Below are 16,785 nucleotides of genomic sequence, written 5' to 3'. Positions count from 1 at the left end.
AATTTTCACTAAATTCAACATTATCAACTGTTTCATTTTTAATACATTAATTTGATTTTTTTTTTCAATTTAATTTTCTTTCAATATTTTAAAGAGGTAAGGTTTCATATTTTTGCTCAAATCCTAGTTTCTTTAGTTCATATATTCAATGTTCTAAATCAATGATACTGTTTCTTGTAGCAGACTTTGAAGCTTCTATCATCCATTATTTTACATTACATATAGCATCAATATTCTAAACAAAGAGGTACGTGATTACAGCTTTCTCATTTTTAAAATTTTAATTTTCCATCACCAGTCAAGGATTAGTTGCTCAAATGTATCCATTCTCTAGAGTGAACTTATGTTAAGATTTAAGTATGTTATGAAAATTAAATCTAAATTTTAAAATTATATGTTTACATATCCTTAACTTTTTTTTTCTTATGTTTATATATATATATATATATATATATATATATATATATATATATATATATATATATATTGTAAAAGTTAAATTTTAAAGAAAAGAAAACTTGAAGATATTTTTTGGTCGTGGTCAAAATTTAAATTTTTTATAATATCATTTATTTGAAACTTAAATATTTTAGAAGGAGTTTTTATTATTAGATAATTTATAAACGTGTAAATACAATAATAATATCATTAGATCTATATTAATAATCATTTTCCTATTTTTATTTTAAATTAGTTACTTTAAAAGATATTTCAAAAAAGTAATAAGTGAAAGTAATGACCTTATAAATATGTCATTAAGTTTAAATTAATATATAATAATTTTTAATCAACAATTGAGGATATGAATTATAAATAATGACTTTATAAATATGTGATTAAGTTTGAATTAATTTATAATGATTTTTAATTAATAATTGAGTATTTGATTTATAAATAAAATGTATTTATATTTTGATAAATAATATATTTTATTTTTTAATCCTATCGTTAAGATATTATTTATGAAAAAGATTGTAATAAATAAAGACTCATTCCATCACATACAGTATTTGTCAAGACAGGTTTGGTTCAATAATTAAAACCAACAACATATTCAACTCAAAGTTTGTTAGCCATCCTAGCCTCAATTTCCACATAAAATCTGACTTTTTACATCTAATTATATCCCTTTAGGTTATATAAATCTTATTTTATTGAATTAGGTTATATTTCATTACCTTAACTTAGTCTTCAAAGAATTGCTTCAAAACATAAAAAACAAAATTAGAAAAGTCATAACTATTTTTATATTAAAATATTTATTTTTCATTTAACTTAAACTTTGTTGTTTTAAAAAAAATTGTTCTTTAAAATTATGAAATGATGCTTATATTGATAATTATATTGGTAAGTTTTACGTATCATTTTGTGAAATTGGCCTCTTTTTTTACTAATAAAAATTTGTACTTATTGAGTTGGTTCTTAATTGGGTACAAAACTAATTATGTTTATTTATCTTATATCTGTACTATTAGGTTATTTAAGTTGAATCCAGTAGAGTGAATTGATGGACATTCTGAATGGATTTTTGTCTGATGTTTTAAAAGACGTGGCATGTGGGGCTATTAATCAATTACAATACTCCCTTTGCTTTAATAGTTTTGTTAAAGAGCTTGATAAAGAAGAAGACAACTTGATCCAAACGATAAAGGATGTAGATGATCGTGTCATACATGCTCGAAGGCAAACTTTAGAGACTGCTGGAGTTATTGATAAATGGTTGGAGAATGCAAACATTAATTTAGAATATGTGAATGGTTTGCTGAGAGAGACAAATGCAAAAAAGAGTTGCTTTTTTGAATATTTTCCAAATTGGATTTGGCGATACCGTTTAGGAAAAAAGTTGGCAATTAAAAAAGCAGACCTTCAAAAGATCATTCAAGAAGGTAAACAATATATACAACTTGAACGCATTGCCTCAATTCCTTCAAACACTTCTGATATTCTCACAGAAAAAAGTATTAATTTTGACAGTAGAAAATCTGCTTTTGATAAACTAATGGAAGCACTGAAAGATGATGGGGTTGCGATGATTGGATTGTACGGGATGGGGGGTTGTGGTAAAACCACATTAGCAATGGAAGTTAAGAAGATAGCAGAAGCTGAGCATATTTTTGACACTGTTATTTTTGTTCCTGTGTCTAGTACAGTAGAAATTTCAAGGATTCAAGGCAAAATTGCAAGTTCATTGCATTATAAATTTACAGAAGATCAAGAAATGGAGAGAGCCCAACGCTTGTGCAGGAGATTAACCGAGGAAAAAAAAATTCTTATGATTCTAGATGATGTGTGGGAAAAACTTGATTTTGGTCGCATAGGGATTCCCCTCTCTGAATACCATAAAGGCCGCAAGATTCTCATTACCACTAGATCCAATGATTTTCGTATTTTAATGGATTGTCAAAAAAATATTTATCTACGCATCTTAACTGATGAAGAAGCATGGACTCTCTTCCAAGAGAAAGCACTTATGTCGAAAGACACTCCTGAAAACATAAAGCATCTGGCAATATCAATATCAAAAGAATGTAAAGGATTGCCTGTTGCCATTGTAGCTGTTGCTAGTAGCTTGAAGGGAAAACAAGAGGTGATATGGCGTGTTGCGTTGAATAAATTGAGAAGTTCTAAGCCGATCAAGATCAGTAGGCATTTGCAAGATCCCTATAAGTGTCTACAGTTGAGCTACGATAATCTAGATACTGATGAAGCTAAATCACTTTTCCTATTGTGTTCTGTATTTCCCGAAGATTATGAGATTTCAGTGGAATGTTTAATAAGATGTGCAATAGGGTTAGGTGTGGCTGGAGAAGTTGACACATATGAAGAGGCAAGGACTGAAGTGACTGCAGCCAAAATCAAGCTTGTATGTTCTTGTTTGATGATGGAGGCGAATGATGAATGTGTCAAAATGCATGACTTGGTTCGTGATGTAGCCCATTGGATAGCAAAGAATGAAAATAAGATCATCAAGTGTGAAGTGGAAAAGGATGTAAGTTTGGAGCAAGGTTCGATAAGATATCTATGGTGTGTGAAATTTCCAGATGATGTGGATTGTTCCAATCTTGAATTTTTAACTATACAAACAAAATCAGAAGTATCTGATGGAATTTTTGAAAGAATGGGAAAACTTAGAGTTTTGATTATTACCAATAAAAACGACGATAGGTTGCAGTTGTCAACAACGTCTTTCAAATCATTAACAAATCTCCATTGTCTGATCCTTCAAAAATGGAATTTGAGAGACATTTCATTTGTGAGAGATATGAAGAAACTGCAAAGTCTTTCGTTTCATCGTTGTTCATTGCCTTTGTTCCTTGACTTGCAAACTGATGTTGCACTCACAACACTTACAAACTTGAAGTTGTTAGAGTTTAAAAGTTGTGACATTGAAAGCAATATTTTTGAAGACATCAAAAGAATCCCATTTCTAGAAGAATTGTATATTTTTAAAGACTACTGGAATGATCGAAAGGAAGAAAGTGTTAAATTCTCTAACTCATTTAGTGTCCCCCAAAAGCTGCAAAGGTATGGAATTATATTAGAATATAATTTTTATACTCATTATAGATTTCAAGAGTTTTTCTCTTGTGAGAGAACTTTAGGAATTAATTATTTTGACATATCAAATGAGGTTATTAAAGGTTTGGCCAAAAAAGCAAAAGAGCTATTTGTAGGAAATATTAAGGAAGGTGCAAAAAATATGATGCCTGATATATTTGAAATTGAAGAAGGTATGAATGAGTTGGAAGAACTCAAGATACGTGATTGTGAAGAAATAGAGTGTTTGGTTGACACTAGCAATTATTTGAGTAAGATGGGAAATATTTTCTCCAAGTTACGTTATATGGAGATCATAAACATAAAACATCTAAAAACTTTATGGCGTCGTTGTCTACCTGCCAATGGGTCTTTTGATATAGCAGTTGATGATGACAAAACAAAGAAAAATGAAGATCAATTTAAAATTGGGCATTTAATGCAACTCAAAATTTTCCAGAATCTTCAAGAAGTGAGAATATTTAGATGTGGAGAATTAAAACATGTATTCTCATCAAGTATTAAAGGAGGCCTAACTCAATTCAAAGTGCTTGAAATTACATATTGCGATATGCTAGAACAAATAATTGAGGATGTTCTTCCACCAGCACACCATAGAGAAACAAATGAAATTGTGAACAATAGCTCAGGTACGTACTTTTCCTATATTACATTATAAGCATGTTATTTTGTTTTGCAAATTCAATAAAATTTATGCTTATATAATTAAATAAAACCATATGGAAAAACACACGTTATGCATAAATACCTATTTTGTTTTTAGGAAAAAAAATCATATTGTAAAATATTTTTATTAAGGTGAATATTTTTAAAAGTACAAAAATTATAGATTCGCCGATGTTTTAGTATTCAACAGTTTGAAGTCAATAAAAGGATAAAAGTTTATTTAACGGTAAGAAAAATATTGAAGCAACTAAGTTATTTCCAATAATTATTATTTCTCTCATTCTTAAACTTTCTTAAATTATATTTATATTCTTATATATTTTTTCATAATTGCAATAATCCTCTTATTAGATATATAATTATAATATTTTTAAAATCTGACTGTAATATTTTTAAGAGTATTAATATGCCGACACTCTCACTCAAACTCAAATAAATTAATATTTTATTATAATATAAAGTGTAATTAAAAAAATAAATATGTAGAATGTATGTTATATATGAATTGTGGTGTAAAAAACTTTTTCCTTAATAAATGAAAGATTTATGTAGAATCTAGAAAAAGTATATTATTATATATAAAAAAATATGGTTTGACACGTATAAAGTTTTTACATTCATTTAATATTGTTTCTTTTTTTTTACATATTTTTTTGAAAAAAATATAAAAATTTATTTTTTATGATCATTTTATTTTTACAATGCACATAAATATATATATATATATATATATATATATATATATATATATATATATATATATATATATCACATAAATTTAAATACGTGACATCCTATTATTATTTTGAAAAATAAAAGTGTCAGTATAATTTATTAAAAAAATTATAGTTAACATTAAATATTGTACTCTCATTATTAAGTGAAAAAGATTCCTACATGGAGAGGAGAAACTTTTTGTTAAAACAGAAAAAAAAATATAATATAACATGAAAAAAAATGACTAAATTTAACTTTTTAGATCGTTTAATCTTTTTGAAGTGATTCTTTCCATTAAACTCCAGAAATAAGACATAATATAATCTAATATAACAACATAATATATATATAATCTTACGAATAAAATAAACCACAAATAGTATCTTTACATCTGAAAAAAGATACAATTTTACATATGAAAAATGATACAATTTTAGAGATAGGAACTAAAATTAAGACGAAGTTGGTGTAAATATAGAGATTAAAAAGGTAATTAAATATAAAATTATTAAAAGTAATAGGATGATGAAAATGTGAAGTGAGATAATAAAATTGTATGGGATATATAATTATATTTCATCATTATGAGTTGATTATTGGATGTTTGAGTTTGTGGTTTTAGTTCATCGAGATCAATGTATTGAAAATAAGAATGGATTCTTAATTTATTAACATTTTTATTTATAATTGATTTTCAGGATCGTTTTCTCTGTCTAGCCTCACATATCTTAAGATACATTCATGTCCAATGTTGGACTCATTGTTTACGACATCTGTAGCTAAGACCTTAACTTCATTGGAAGAATTGAGAGTATTTAACTGTGATGGTTTGAAACATATAGTAACTCCTGAAAGAGTGAAAAGAAATAAAAAGGAAAACATGGTTGAATATGAGCATGAATTTAAAAGCCATCTTTCAATGTTCTCAAGTTTGAAAAGGGTAACTATTGTGGATTGTAATTCGTTGCAAGATATATTCGCAACGCCTTTTGTTGGAGGCGTGGTGAATATTCAAAATCATTTTCCCACCCAACAAACTCTAAGCATGAGCAATGCCAACAATGGAGATTGGATGATGGGACAACAAGTCAGTTTAAAGTTAGAAGATTTGAAGTTGAAAAATCTACCTGAAATGAGTCATATTTGGGTGGCTACTAATAACTCATTTACCCTCCAACATCTCAACTCATTAATAATACAAGAGTGTCAAAAATTAGAAGTAATATTTCCTCAGTCTATGTTGAGATCCCTACGAGAGTTAAATTATCTGGACGTAAGTGTATGCAAGGAATTAAGACAGATAATTGAAGAGGATTTGGAGGATAAAAGGTTTATTCAACCATGCTTCCCCAAACTAGAATCATTGTTTATTCAACAATGCCATTACTTGAAATGTTTCACCTCTCTATTTTCCCCCAATGATCTTTCCAACTTGAAGATTCTAATCATAAAGGAAGCCACTGAACTACAAGAGTTTATTGCATGCGAATACGATGAGACAGGAAAGACCAAAGTTCAACTTCCACAACTGAAAGTTATAATATTTATGCATCTTTTAAATTTTCAACAAGAGAGTATATTTTTAAATGTGAAGCATCGCATTATCCGCAATTGTCCAAAACTCTCTTTGACTTCAACAATTACTCCTCAGGACCTCAAACAAAATCTTCGTTTGGAAGGTAAATACTATGAATGGACATGTTGTTGCAAACATTACATATTACGATGGAAGCTTTATATATAAACGACTAATGGTGATTTCGCTAAATGTGTTCAATGTAGCTGTGAAATCTGAAATCTTCAGCCAACATCTTTATTTGCTTATAGAATTAGAGCACAACTACATTTCAAATAACTACCCTTAATAACCAAATGATTTATGTTTCTTTCTTCCACCTAAAGAAAATACGAACAAATTACATGTTTCATTCAAATTTTGAACCAAACACTTGTACAAATAATCACTTGTATTTATAATTGTCTGCATGTTATTTTCTTTTCCATTTAATTATTTTTAGTTGTGACGATATAATGATTATTCATGGAATGTTGAGGGTGCGTTGATTTCTGTGTTTGCTTTGTTTCATTGTTAAACGAAGTCCTTAACTATACGCTTGAACTACAGGTTTGGAAAATTCTAGAATTCCTGACTGGAAAATTAGGTCACTGGTGGAGGAAATAAAGAAATTAGATGAAGTTTCTAGGAGCAACAATTCTACTGAGTTGCCTTCTTTACAGGTCAGAACCCGCCAACCTATTCAAGTTAACCAAGTGAAATTCAATATCATAATAATAATAATGACATTAAACTTTAGTATATACCACTAATTGCTTAACTAAAATTCGACAAATTTTACCGAGACTCAATTCATTATTTGAAAAACAGTCTTTTCATTTATAGCTATTATTATTCTAAAAGAACTGACTTATTGAGATGCTCCTTTTCTATATACTTTATCGTTTATTAGATCAATGAAAAATCAGATAAGAACGTCACTGAGAAAGATTATCGTTCAAAGGAAGTGGCTCCTGCAACTTCAATAAATGCAGAGGTGGATGGAAAATCTAATCGTGAAACATATTCCCAGGAAAGTAACGTTACACAAACTAAATATTCTCATTTTTTAAAAAAATTTTCAAAAAATGAATGGTTGATTTATATACTACAACAACTGAAGGAAATAAATTAGTCTGGAGGCTATCAATCACAAAAAGTAGTCCTAACTTTTTACGATCAATTGTTTTCGGCAGGATTGGGATCCTACGCCAAAAAACACTTCTCCCCTCCAAATGAACCGTGAAGATCCATCTACATCTCAAATTAAACCATTTTCTTCACAAGTCAATGATAACAATCAATCTATGTTGGAGAGCAAAGTTGAAATGGTGGGTCAACATAACAAAATCGAAACCAAAGCGCTATTGTCGGAAATAGAAGAGTTCCAAAAAATAGACAGAAAAAGTGAAATGACATCAGACCCAGAAGCTATGGAGCAAAACTTTCCAGACATTTCATCTCCAAACATGAATGAGGTATTTGCATATTTTCTTTTAATCTTCTGAAAATGATAGATTATTCAACTACATGATGGAAGAAATTAAAACAACCACAACCAAACTTTACTTACTAATCAATCAACATAACTTTTGGCGTTGAAAAGCGTACTGATGAAATAGAGACAGACAACTTGGGAAAAACTACGACATCGGATAAACCTGCAATACCAACTTCTGTTTCAGAGGTAAGAAGTTCGTCTCAAACTTGTACGGTAACTCCTTTGCATAAAATACTTTTACTTGTAAATATGGTAACCGTTAAAATTGGTCAAATTATTGTGGTACCAACACATGATATACATTATGAAACAAATGTTTTTAAAAGTTATAACTTTAAATATACACAAACATTACTTTTCCATTGGTGATGAATAGAATATTGAGGAAATAGGAAGAGAAAGGAGCAGAGGTGGAGCTGCAACAGAGGGAGCTACAATTGAAACCTTGCCAATTGGTGGAGATAACATTAGCTTGGTTAGTGGTGTTACTATTCACAAGTCAAGCGGTGCAAATATACTTATACAAGATTCCCAGGTTGTTAAACAAGATAGTGAGATGAATGAAGACAAGACAGAAATAGCACCATATCAAAATATCAAAATCCAAGAAGGGTTGAACTTGTTGGATAAAACAGAGGGAATAGGAATTGTTTCCAATAATGACGTTGTGGTTACTCCAGGTTATAGCTCTTTTCTTGTCTTTTTTTCATTGTATTTTTCATATGTCACCTACTCCTCAAACTTTTTACAGCTTCTACAGATATTCGTACAAGATTGGAAGAGTGTAAGCATTTTGCCGATCTCAATGATTCACGAATTTCTTTGTTAGTGGAGGCAATATCAGAATATCCACATCTTTGGAAAGCTTGTGAGAAGTTTAGCGATCGCTTTCAAGCTTTGATGTTGAAAACATTGACAGATATGTTGTTGTTTCTTCGAAGTGAAAGTGTTGGTAGTGTTAATCCTGATAAAGAAAAAGAGTTCCTTAAACTATGTGATGAAGCTGTTCAACTCGGATTTGAGAAGTCGTGGGTTGATGAAATGCGTCAACGTGTTGTGGGAAGGGATTCTAAGTTGGACCATGCTAAGACGAGAATTGGTGATCTTCTTAAGAGACACGCTCATTTAACTAAAGAACTAAACAATATGAAGATAGAACTTGTGAGTCTCCATGACTATTTTGATGTTCCTACAAAATGTTTCGACTTTTTGTGATTTTCAAGTTCCAGTCAAACACTTTTATTTTATGTTTTTTTCTATTTCTCTTTATAAATACATTTGGCTTTGTCTGTCATACTTCTAAGAATGAGTGTCAGGTATATACTGTTATTTCGTTTAATATTAAAACATTTCATATTAATAACACGATATATCATTAAAACATTTAGGAGTTTTATTTCGCCCATTACACAATTTTAATGCAGAGAATTTCATAAAAGGACTAATATATCAACAAATGTATCATTTATTTAAATTTAATGGCGTTAAAATTTGGCATAAGTAATGTCATATCATTCCAGTCATGTGAAAAAGCTATTTAAGAGGTATGAAATAATAAACACATCATTCCACTGACAGAAAATAGTAGTTTTATGCTCTGCAAAATTTACTCATTTGCTATTTATTTTAGTTAAAATATGCTTTTAATAAACTGATTAAAACATAATACTTTTATTTCTTTAAGAAAAAAATGGGTTATTATGAAATATTTATTTATGGTGACTTTTTTAAAAAAAATATTTATTTATTTTTCATTACAAAGTCTTCCTTATTAGGAATATAAGCATAATACTTTTGAGACTCAGGAGACTTGTAATATTTAAAAAAAAAAATAGAAGGTAGTGTAGAATTGAAAAAGAAGATAGATTATTAGTGTAATTGGAGAAAACTTCACGGAGTATTAGTATAAGTTATTTTTAAAAAAAATTAATAACTTTGAATAATATAACATAATACAAAAACAACATAATACAATATGAAACAATATAATATAGTAAAACTCAACGTAATATAGTATTGTAAGTACAGTATAGTAAATTTATATTATATATAAAGAAATGTATAAGTTAGTATTCGCCTGAATAAATTTTAAAAATATAGTATCAATAAAGAAATGTATAAGTAATTATTTTGAATCACATAGTAATTATTTTGAATCACATAGCAAAATTTTCAAGACATTTCTTCTCCAAACATAGCTCTGGGAATTCTCAAGGATCTCTGTCTAACTCAGAATGTATATCAGAAAATATTTTCTGATATTTTCTGTTCTTGTCTATTTCTGCCATTCTTTCGATATTTTCTGATATTTTCTGTTCTTGTCAATTTCTGTCATTCTTTCTGTTTATTTTTCTGTTATATATTAACTTATCTACACCCACATATATATATATATATATATATATATATATATATATATATATATATATATATATATAACGAGGATATTTTTTTTGTATACACAATTTTTATTCTCATTTTATCTTTTATAATATAACTATTAACTGTTATTGTGATTTTACCATAAAAGCCAGTTATGGACATTGTAAAGTTGTAAGCATAATGAATGATCTTTAAGTTTTTTTTTCCTATTATATCTAAATAATTTTTTATAATATGTTCGTTTCTCTTGTTCAGGATAAAGAAAGTTGCATTTAGTAGAAGAAATTGATGGAATGTCTATATGGTTCTGCATCTTCTATTTCAAGAGATTTAGTGTGTGGAGCGTTAAATCAATTACGTTATTCTTGTTGTTTTAACAATTTCATTGAAGAGCTCGAGATAGAAGAGGGAAATTTTGTTGCCACAAGAGCAAGTGTCCAAAAATTTGTGGTACAGACTCATAAACGAGAAAGACCAGTGAAGTTGTCGAGATTTTTCTATGTTGCTAGATGATTGTGGATTTTGATCTTAAACTTAGGTTTTTGCTTATTCTATTATAGATATATCATCTTCATATTTTCATTTCGTTTAATATTATTTGGTTAAACTTCAAAACATATATAAGAGTGTTTAAACATATAAATTTTATAGACAATTTTGTCTTAACAAATAAATCATTTCAAACTGAAAATAAATTAAGAATAATTGGTACGAGATTATTTATAAGTGCAATAATCAGCATGAAGTTATTATATAGTATCTTATTATAACATAATAAACTAAGCGTAACCATTGTGAAGAAACAATCTTGAAACCTTACGAGAAGTTATCTTGTTTATCTTGCTTCCATGATAAATGTAAAGTATTAGCTATCAAAATTTATTATCGATAATCAATTATAAAGATCATAATTAATGTGTAAACATTTAGTTTAACACCGTAAAAATATTTTCGGTTTGTGTGCCTTTAAGATACCTTGCTTGGATAAACTTAGACATTTTCATTTATTGTGACCTTTGTTCTTCCATGGTTACAAGTGAAGGAACTTTTCTGAGAATCCAAGTTGCCTTTCATTTGCAAAATTCGTGGATGCTGAACAATTTCCAGAAATTAATGGAGGATCACACAAGTTATTGCAAACACTTTAGGCATAACTTCAAACTATAGGGATTGCCAAATTCTTCCTTTCATTCTTCAATAATGTCTACATAGAATCTCTGCTTTTTAACAGTTTCAATTTTAATACTTCAATAATTGATTTTTCTTTCCTTGCACTCAAAGAATATGAAACATTTTGGAAAAGAATAAAAGACGATCTATCTTCATTTTTTCTTCATTTGCATGTCCGTGTCCTATAATTGTTCTTTATTTCACCATAGCAACTCATATAGTACTCAACATTCGGATCATAAACTCACCAATCTTGACAAATATATAATTCAGAAGTTCTTGAATCTTTTTAAGAGGTAAGGTTTCATATTTTTGCTCAAAATCCTTGTTGCAAATTTCTTTAGATCAGATATTCTTGTAGCAGACTTTGAAGTCTCTTTCTGACCAAGTCACCCATCAATATTCTAAACAATGCAATCAATAAATGCAAAATATTATGTTTTTATTATAGTCTACTGGACGAAAAACTCAACCAATGCATTAGTTCATTAACTTTATATTTTTATTTAATAGATATTATATATAATTAAACTTAAAAATTATTTAGTAGCATATTAAATACTACTACATTGAAATTGAAAAATATATTTATTTATTTTTAATTGAATAGATATTTTCTTTAAAAAATAACGTGGATAATGAAATCTAAAACTATATTTTTCTCGTCAAGCAAGAAAATAACAGAATACTTGTACAAAATATTGATACATTAAAAAACTATAAGTTTATAAATGAAAGTAATGACTTTATAAATATGTGATTAAGTTTAAAATAGATTAATTATACTTTTTATTCATAAACTGAGCCATTTTGGTTTAATTTTCCCTTTCAAAGTTTAAACTTTGAAATGGTTACAAATTATTGCAAACACTTTAGAGATAACTTCAAACAAGGGATTACCAAACTCTTCCTTTTGTTGTTCAAGCTCGATTGCAATAATGTCTATAGAGAATCTCTGATTTTTTTTAATCACTTTTGTCTCTTGATTAACACTTCCCTGATTAATAATATCTTCACTAAACTCAACATTAATCAATTGTTTCATTTTTAATACATCAATTTGATTTTTTTTTTCAATTTAATTTTCTTTCCTTGCAATCAAAGAATCTGAAACATTTTTGTTCGAATACAAGGTTATTTTTGCATGATATATATCTTTCTCATGTTCATGTCCTAATTGTTCTTCATTTCACCGCAGCAACTGTACTCAACATTTGGATCATAAAATCATACAAATATATAATTCAGAAGTCTTAGCGACAATATTTTAAAGACATAAGGTTTCATATTTTTGCTCAAATCCTAGTTTCTTTATTTCATATATTCAATGTTCTAAATCAATGATACTGTTTCTTGTAGCAGACTTTGAAGCCTCTTTCTGACCAAATCACCATTATTGTACATTACATATAGCATCAATATTCTAAACAACGAGGTAAGTAAGTGATTAAAGCTTTCTCATTTCTTAAATTTTAATTTTCCATAATTTCTCACCCGTGATTACTTGCTCAAATTTATGCCTTCTCTAGAGTGAAACTATGTTAAGATTTAAGTATGTTATGAAAATTAAATCTAAATTTTAATATTATATATGTTTACATATCCTTAACTTTTTTTTCTTATGTTTATAATTATATATACATTGTAAAAGTTAAATTTTAAAGAAAAGGAAACTTGACGATTTTTGTTGGGCGTGGTCAAAATTTAAATTTTATAATATCATTTATTTGAAAATTAAATATTTTAGAAGTATTTACTACAAAAATCTATAATTAGAAAAGTCGGTCTATAGTAGTATTTAGAGCTTCATGTGATGATCGACGTTAGATTGTCCACTCTGCCTATTAATAATTTAATACCAGAAACACAAAATCTCAAAAACAAAAGATCCTTTCATAAACTAGCCCACACCTTCTTTCACTGTTAAAAAGTTTACCGGATCATCAAATCAGTGCATTAGCTCTACAAAATTTTCGAATCATAAAAAACATAGGGAGAAGAAACAACAAAAAAATAAGGCCAAATTTAGATTTTTTATTAATTAATGTTTCTAAAACGAAATTATTACTCTTGACATGATACAAATAAGCACAAACTGATATTTTCTCCTTTATCTTTTATCTATTTTCTTGAAACTAAAACAGTATAACAGAGCAATACCGACAAGAGTGCCATAAAATGGATTATCTACATTTTTTCTTAAAAGCACCTCCAATACTTCTCATATAACCAACCCACTTAATCTTTTTATATACCGTCAAATTACTTCAATTTATTCCAATAAAAATCACACAAATTATTGCAAACACTTTAGGCATAACTTCAAACAGGGGATTACCAAATTCTTCCTTTCATTCTTCAATAATCTCTGCAGAGAATCTCTGCTTTTTAACCGTTTCAATTTTAATACTTCAATAATTGATTTTTCTTTCCTTGCACTCAAAGAATCTGAAACATTTTGGAAAAGAATAAAAGACCATCTATCTTCATTTTTTCTTCATTTCCATGTTCATGTCCTATAAGTGTTCTTCATTTCACCATAGCAACTCATATAGTACTCAACATTCGGATCATAAACTCATCAATCTTGACAAATATATAATTCAAATATTTTGTATCGACAATATTTTAAAGAGGTAAGGTTTCATATTTTTGCTCAAAATTCTGGTTGCAAATTTCTTTAGATCATATATTCAATCTTCTGTAGCAGACTTTGAAGTCTCTTTCTGATCAATCACCCATTATTGTCCTTAATTACATAGCATCAATATTCTAAACAAAGAGGTTGCTGATTAAGCTTTCTCATATTTTTTTTTTTTAATTTTCTATTTGGTTTTAATCTTCGATCATTTCTGACCGCTCAAGGCTTGGTTACCCAAATTTATCCATTTTGTAAAGTCAAATTATCTTAAGATTTAAATATATAATGAGAATTCAAATCTTAAATGAAAAATATTATGTTTTTATCATAGTCAATTAGATGACATTACTTCCTTAACTTTATATTTTTATTTAATAGATATTATATATAATTAAACTTAAAAATAATAAATGAATATAAATATATGTGATTAAGTTTAAAATAATCCATAATATTTTTTAATTAAAAATTAAGTATATTAATTATAAATAAATTGTATTTATATTTTGAAAAACAATATATTTTATTTTTTTAATCTCATCGTTATGATTATTGTTTATAAAAAAAGGATTATAATAAATAAAGACTCGTTCCATCACATATAGTATTTATCAAAATAGGTCTCGTTCCATCATTAAAACCAACAACATATTCAACTCACAATTTTTTAGCTGTCCAAGGCTCAATTTCCACATAAAATATAATTTTTACATCTAACTAGATTCTATTAAACTTAGCAATTCCATATAAATCTTATTTTTATAAATTAGGTTGTATTTCATTACCCTAACTTCTATAGTTTTCCTCATTCTTTGTTTAGAGTTTACAAAAATTAACTTAAGGGAAATTAGTTTTATTTTACAATTTATTAATTTATTTGTTGTATATATGTAATATTTTGGATTTAATTTTTACATTGAATAATTGTTTCACATGACACATATTAGAATTGATAATTTGGTGAAGCTTAAGAGCTACTTGTTGTTCAAAAGCAGTTTGAATATGAGCAAAGATGATACAGTAAAGTTTGAGATAAATAATTTGTTATTTTAGTTATATTGAGTTTAATGACTTTTGGTTTATTAAATTTTCACTCAAACAAGTCATTCTTGCCTAAGTAATACTTTTTTCCTGAGATCTTATCTATGATATTTAATTATGTGCATATATATGTATTGTGGTGTGTAATTATTTGTAAGTGAAATGTGATAAAACAAATGATCAAAATGTTATGACATAGTAGTTATCAAATATGTAATGTTAAGCATTATGAAATACATATTATTTGTTATCAATAAATATAATTATTGAGTTATGAAGTATTATTTAGACATTTGTGATAGTCTTGATAATATTAATAAATGAATGTCATGGTAAAAAACGATGAAAATATTTGCTATCTTTTTAGGATGGATTTTCATGTGGAGAATCCAATCACTAAGTATATCATATATGTATTGTATTGGTACTAGAAAATTACTTATCTTTTTATTAATATAAAACTTAAGGGATTACCAAACTCTTCCTTTCATTCTTCAAACTCCATTATAATAATGTCTACAGAGAATCTCTGATTCTTTCTAATCACTATTGTTTCTTAATTTTCACTAAATTCAACATTATCAACTGTTTCATTTTTAATACATTAATTTGATTTTTTTTTCAATTTAATTTTCTTTCAATATTTTAAAGAGGTAAGGTTTCATATTTTTGCTCAAATCCTAGTTTCTTTAGTTCATATATTCAATGTTCTAAATCAATGATACTGTTTCTTGTAGCAGACTTTGAAGCTTCTTTCTGACCAAATCACCCATTATTTTACATTACATAGCATCAATATTCTAAACAAAGAGGTACGTGATTACAGCTTTCTCATTTTTAAAATTTTAATTTTCCATCACCAGTCAAGGATTAGTTGCTCAAATGTATCCATTCTCTAGAGAGTGAACTTATGTTAAGATTTAAGTATGTTATGAAAATTAAATCTAAATTTTAAAATTATATGTTTATATATCCTTAAATTTTTTTTCTTATGTTTATAATTATATATATATATATATATATATATATATATATATATATATATATATATATATATATATATATATTGTAAAAGTTAAATTTTAAAGAAAAGAAAACTTGAAGACATTTTTTGGTCGTGGTCAAAATTTAAATTTTTTATAATATCATTTATTTGAAACTTAAATATTTTAGAAGCAGTTTTTATTATTAGATAATTTATAAATGTGTAAATACAATAATAATATCATTAGATCTATATTAATAATCATTTTCCTATTTTTATTTAAAATTAGTTACTTTAAAATATATTTCAAAAAAAATAATAAGTGAAAGTAATGACCTTATAAATATGTCATTAAGTTTAAATTAATATGTAATAATTTTTAATCAATAATTGAGGACATGAATTATAAATAAACTGTATTTATATTTTGATAGATAATATATTTTATTTTTTAATCCTATCGTTAAAATATTATTTATGAAAAAGATTGTAATAAATAAAGACTCATTCCATCACATACAGTATTTGTCAAGATAGGTTTGGTTCAATAATTAAAACCAACAACATAC

The 16,785-nt window shown here is 27.0% G+C and overlaps 1 protein-coding gene across 1 annotated transcript; it reads left to right on the top strand.

Moving 5' to 3' along the window:
- Window positions 1-1,507: 1,507 nt before the first annotated feature.
- On the top strand, window positions 1,508-9,212 carry LOC148203146 (uncharacterized). Its single transcript, XM_088106895.1, has 6 exons — window positions 1,508-4,187; window positions 5,640-6,620; window positions 7,067-7,179; window positions 7,693-7,974; window positions 8,374-8,677; window positions 8,758-9,212. Exons 1-6 carry the CDS (start codon window positions 1,508-1,510, stop codon window positions 9,210-9,212), a joined length of 4,815 nt encoding a protein of 1,604 aa, XP_087963021.1.
- The last annotated feature ends 7,573 nt before the right edge of the window (window positions 9,213-16,785 follow it).

Source organism: Vigna umbellata, chromosome 2, assembly GCF_029865625.1.
Source record: "Vigna umbellata cultivar VRB3 chromosome 2, Vumbellata_1.0, whole genome shotgun sequence".
In the NCBI taxonomy this organism is placed as follows: Eukaryota; Viridiplantae; Streptophyta; class Magnoliopsida; order Fabales; family Fabaceae; genus Vigna; species Vigna umbellata.
This window is presented reverse-complemented; position numbering and strand designations above follow the sequence as displayed.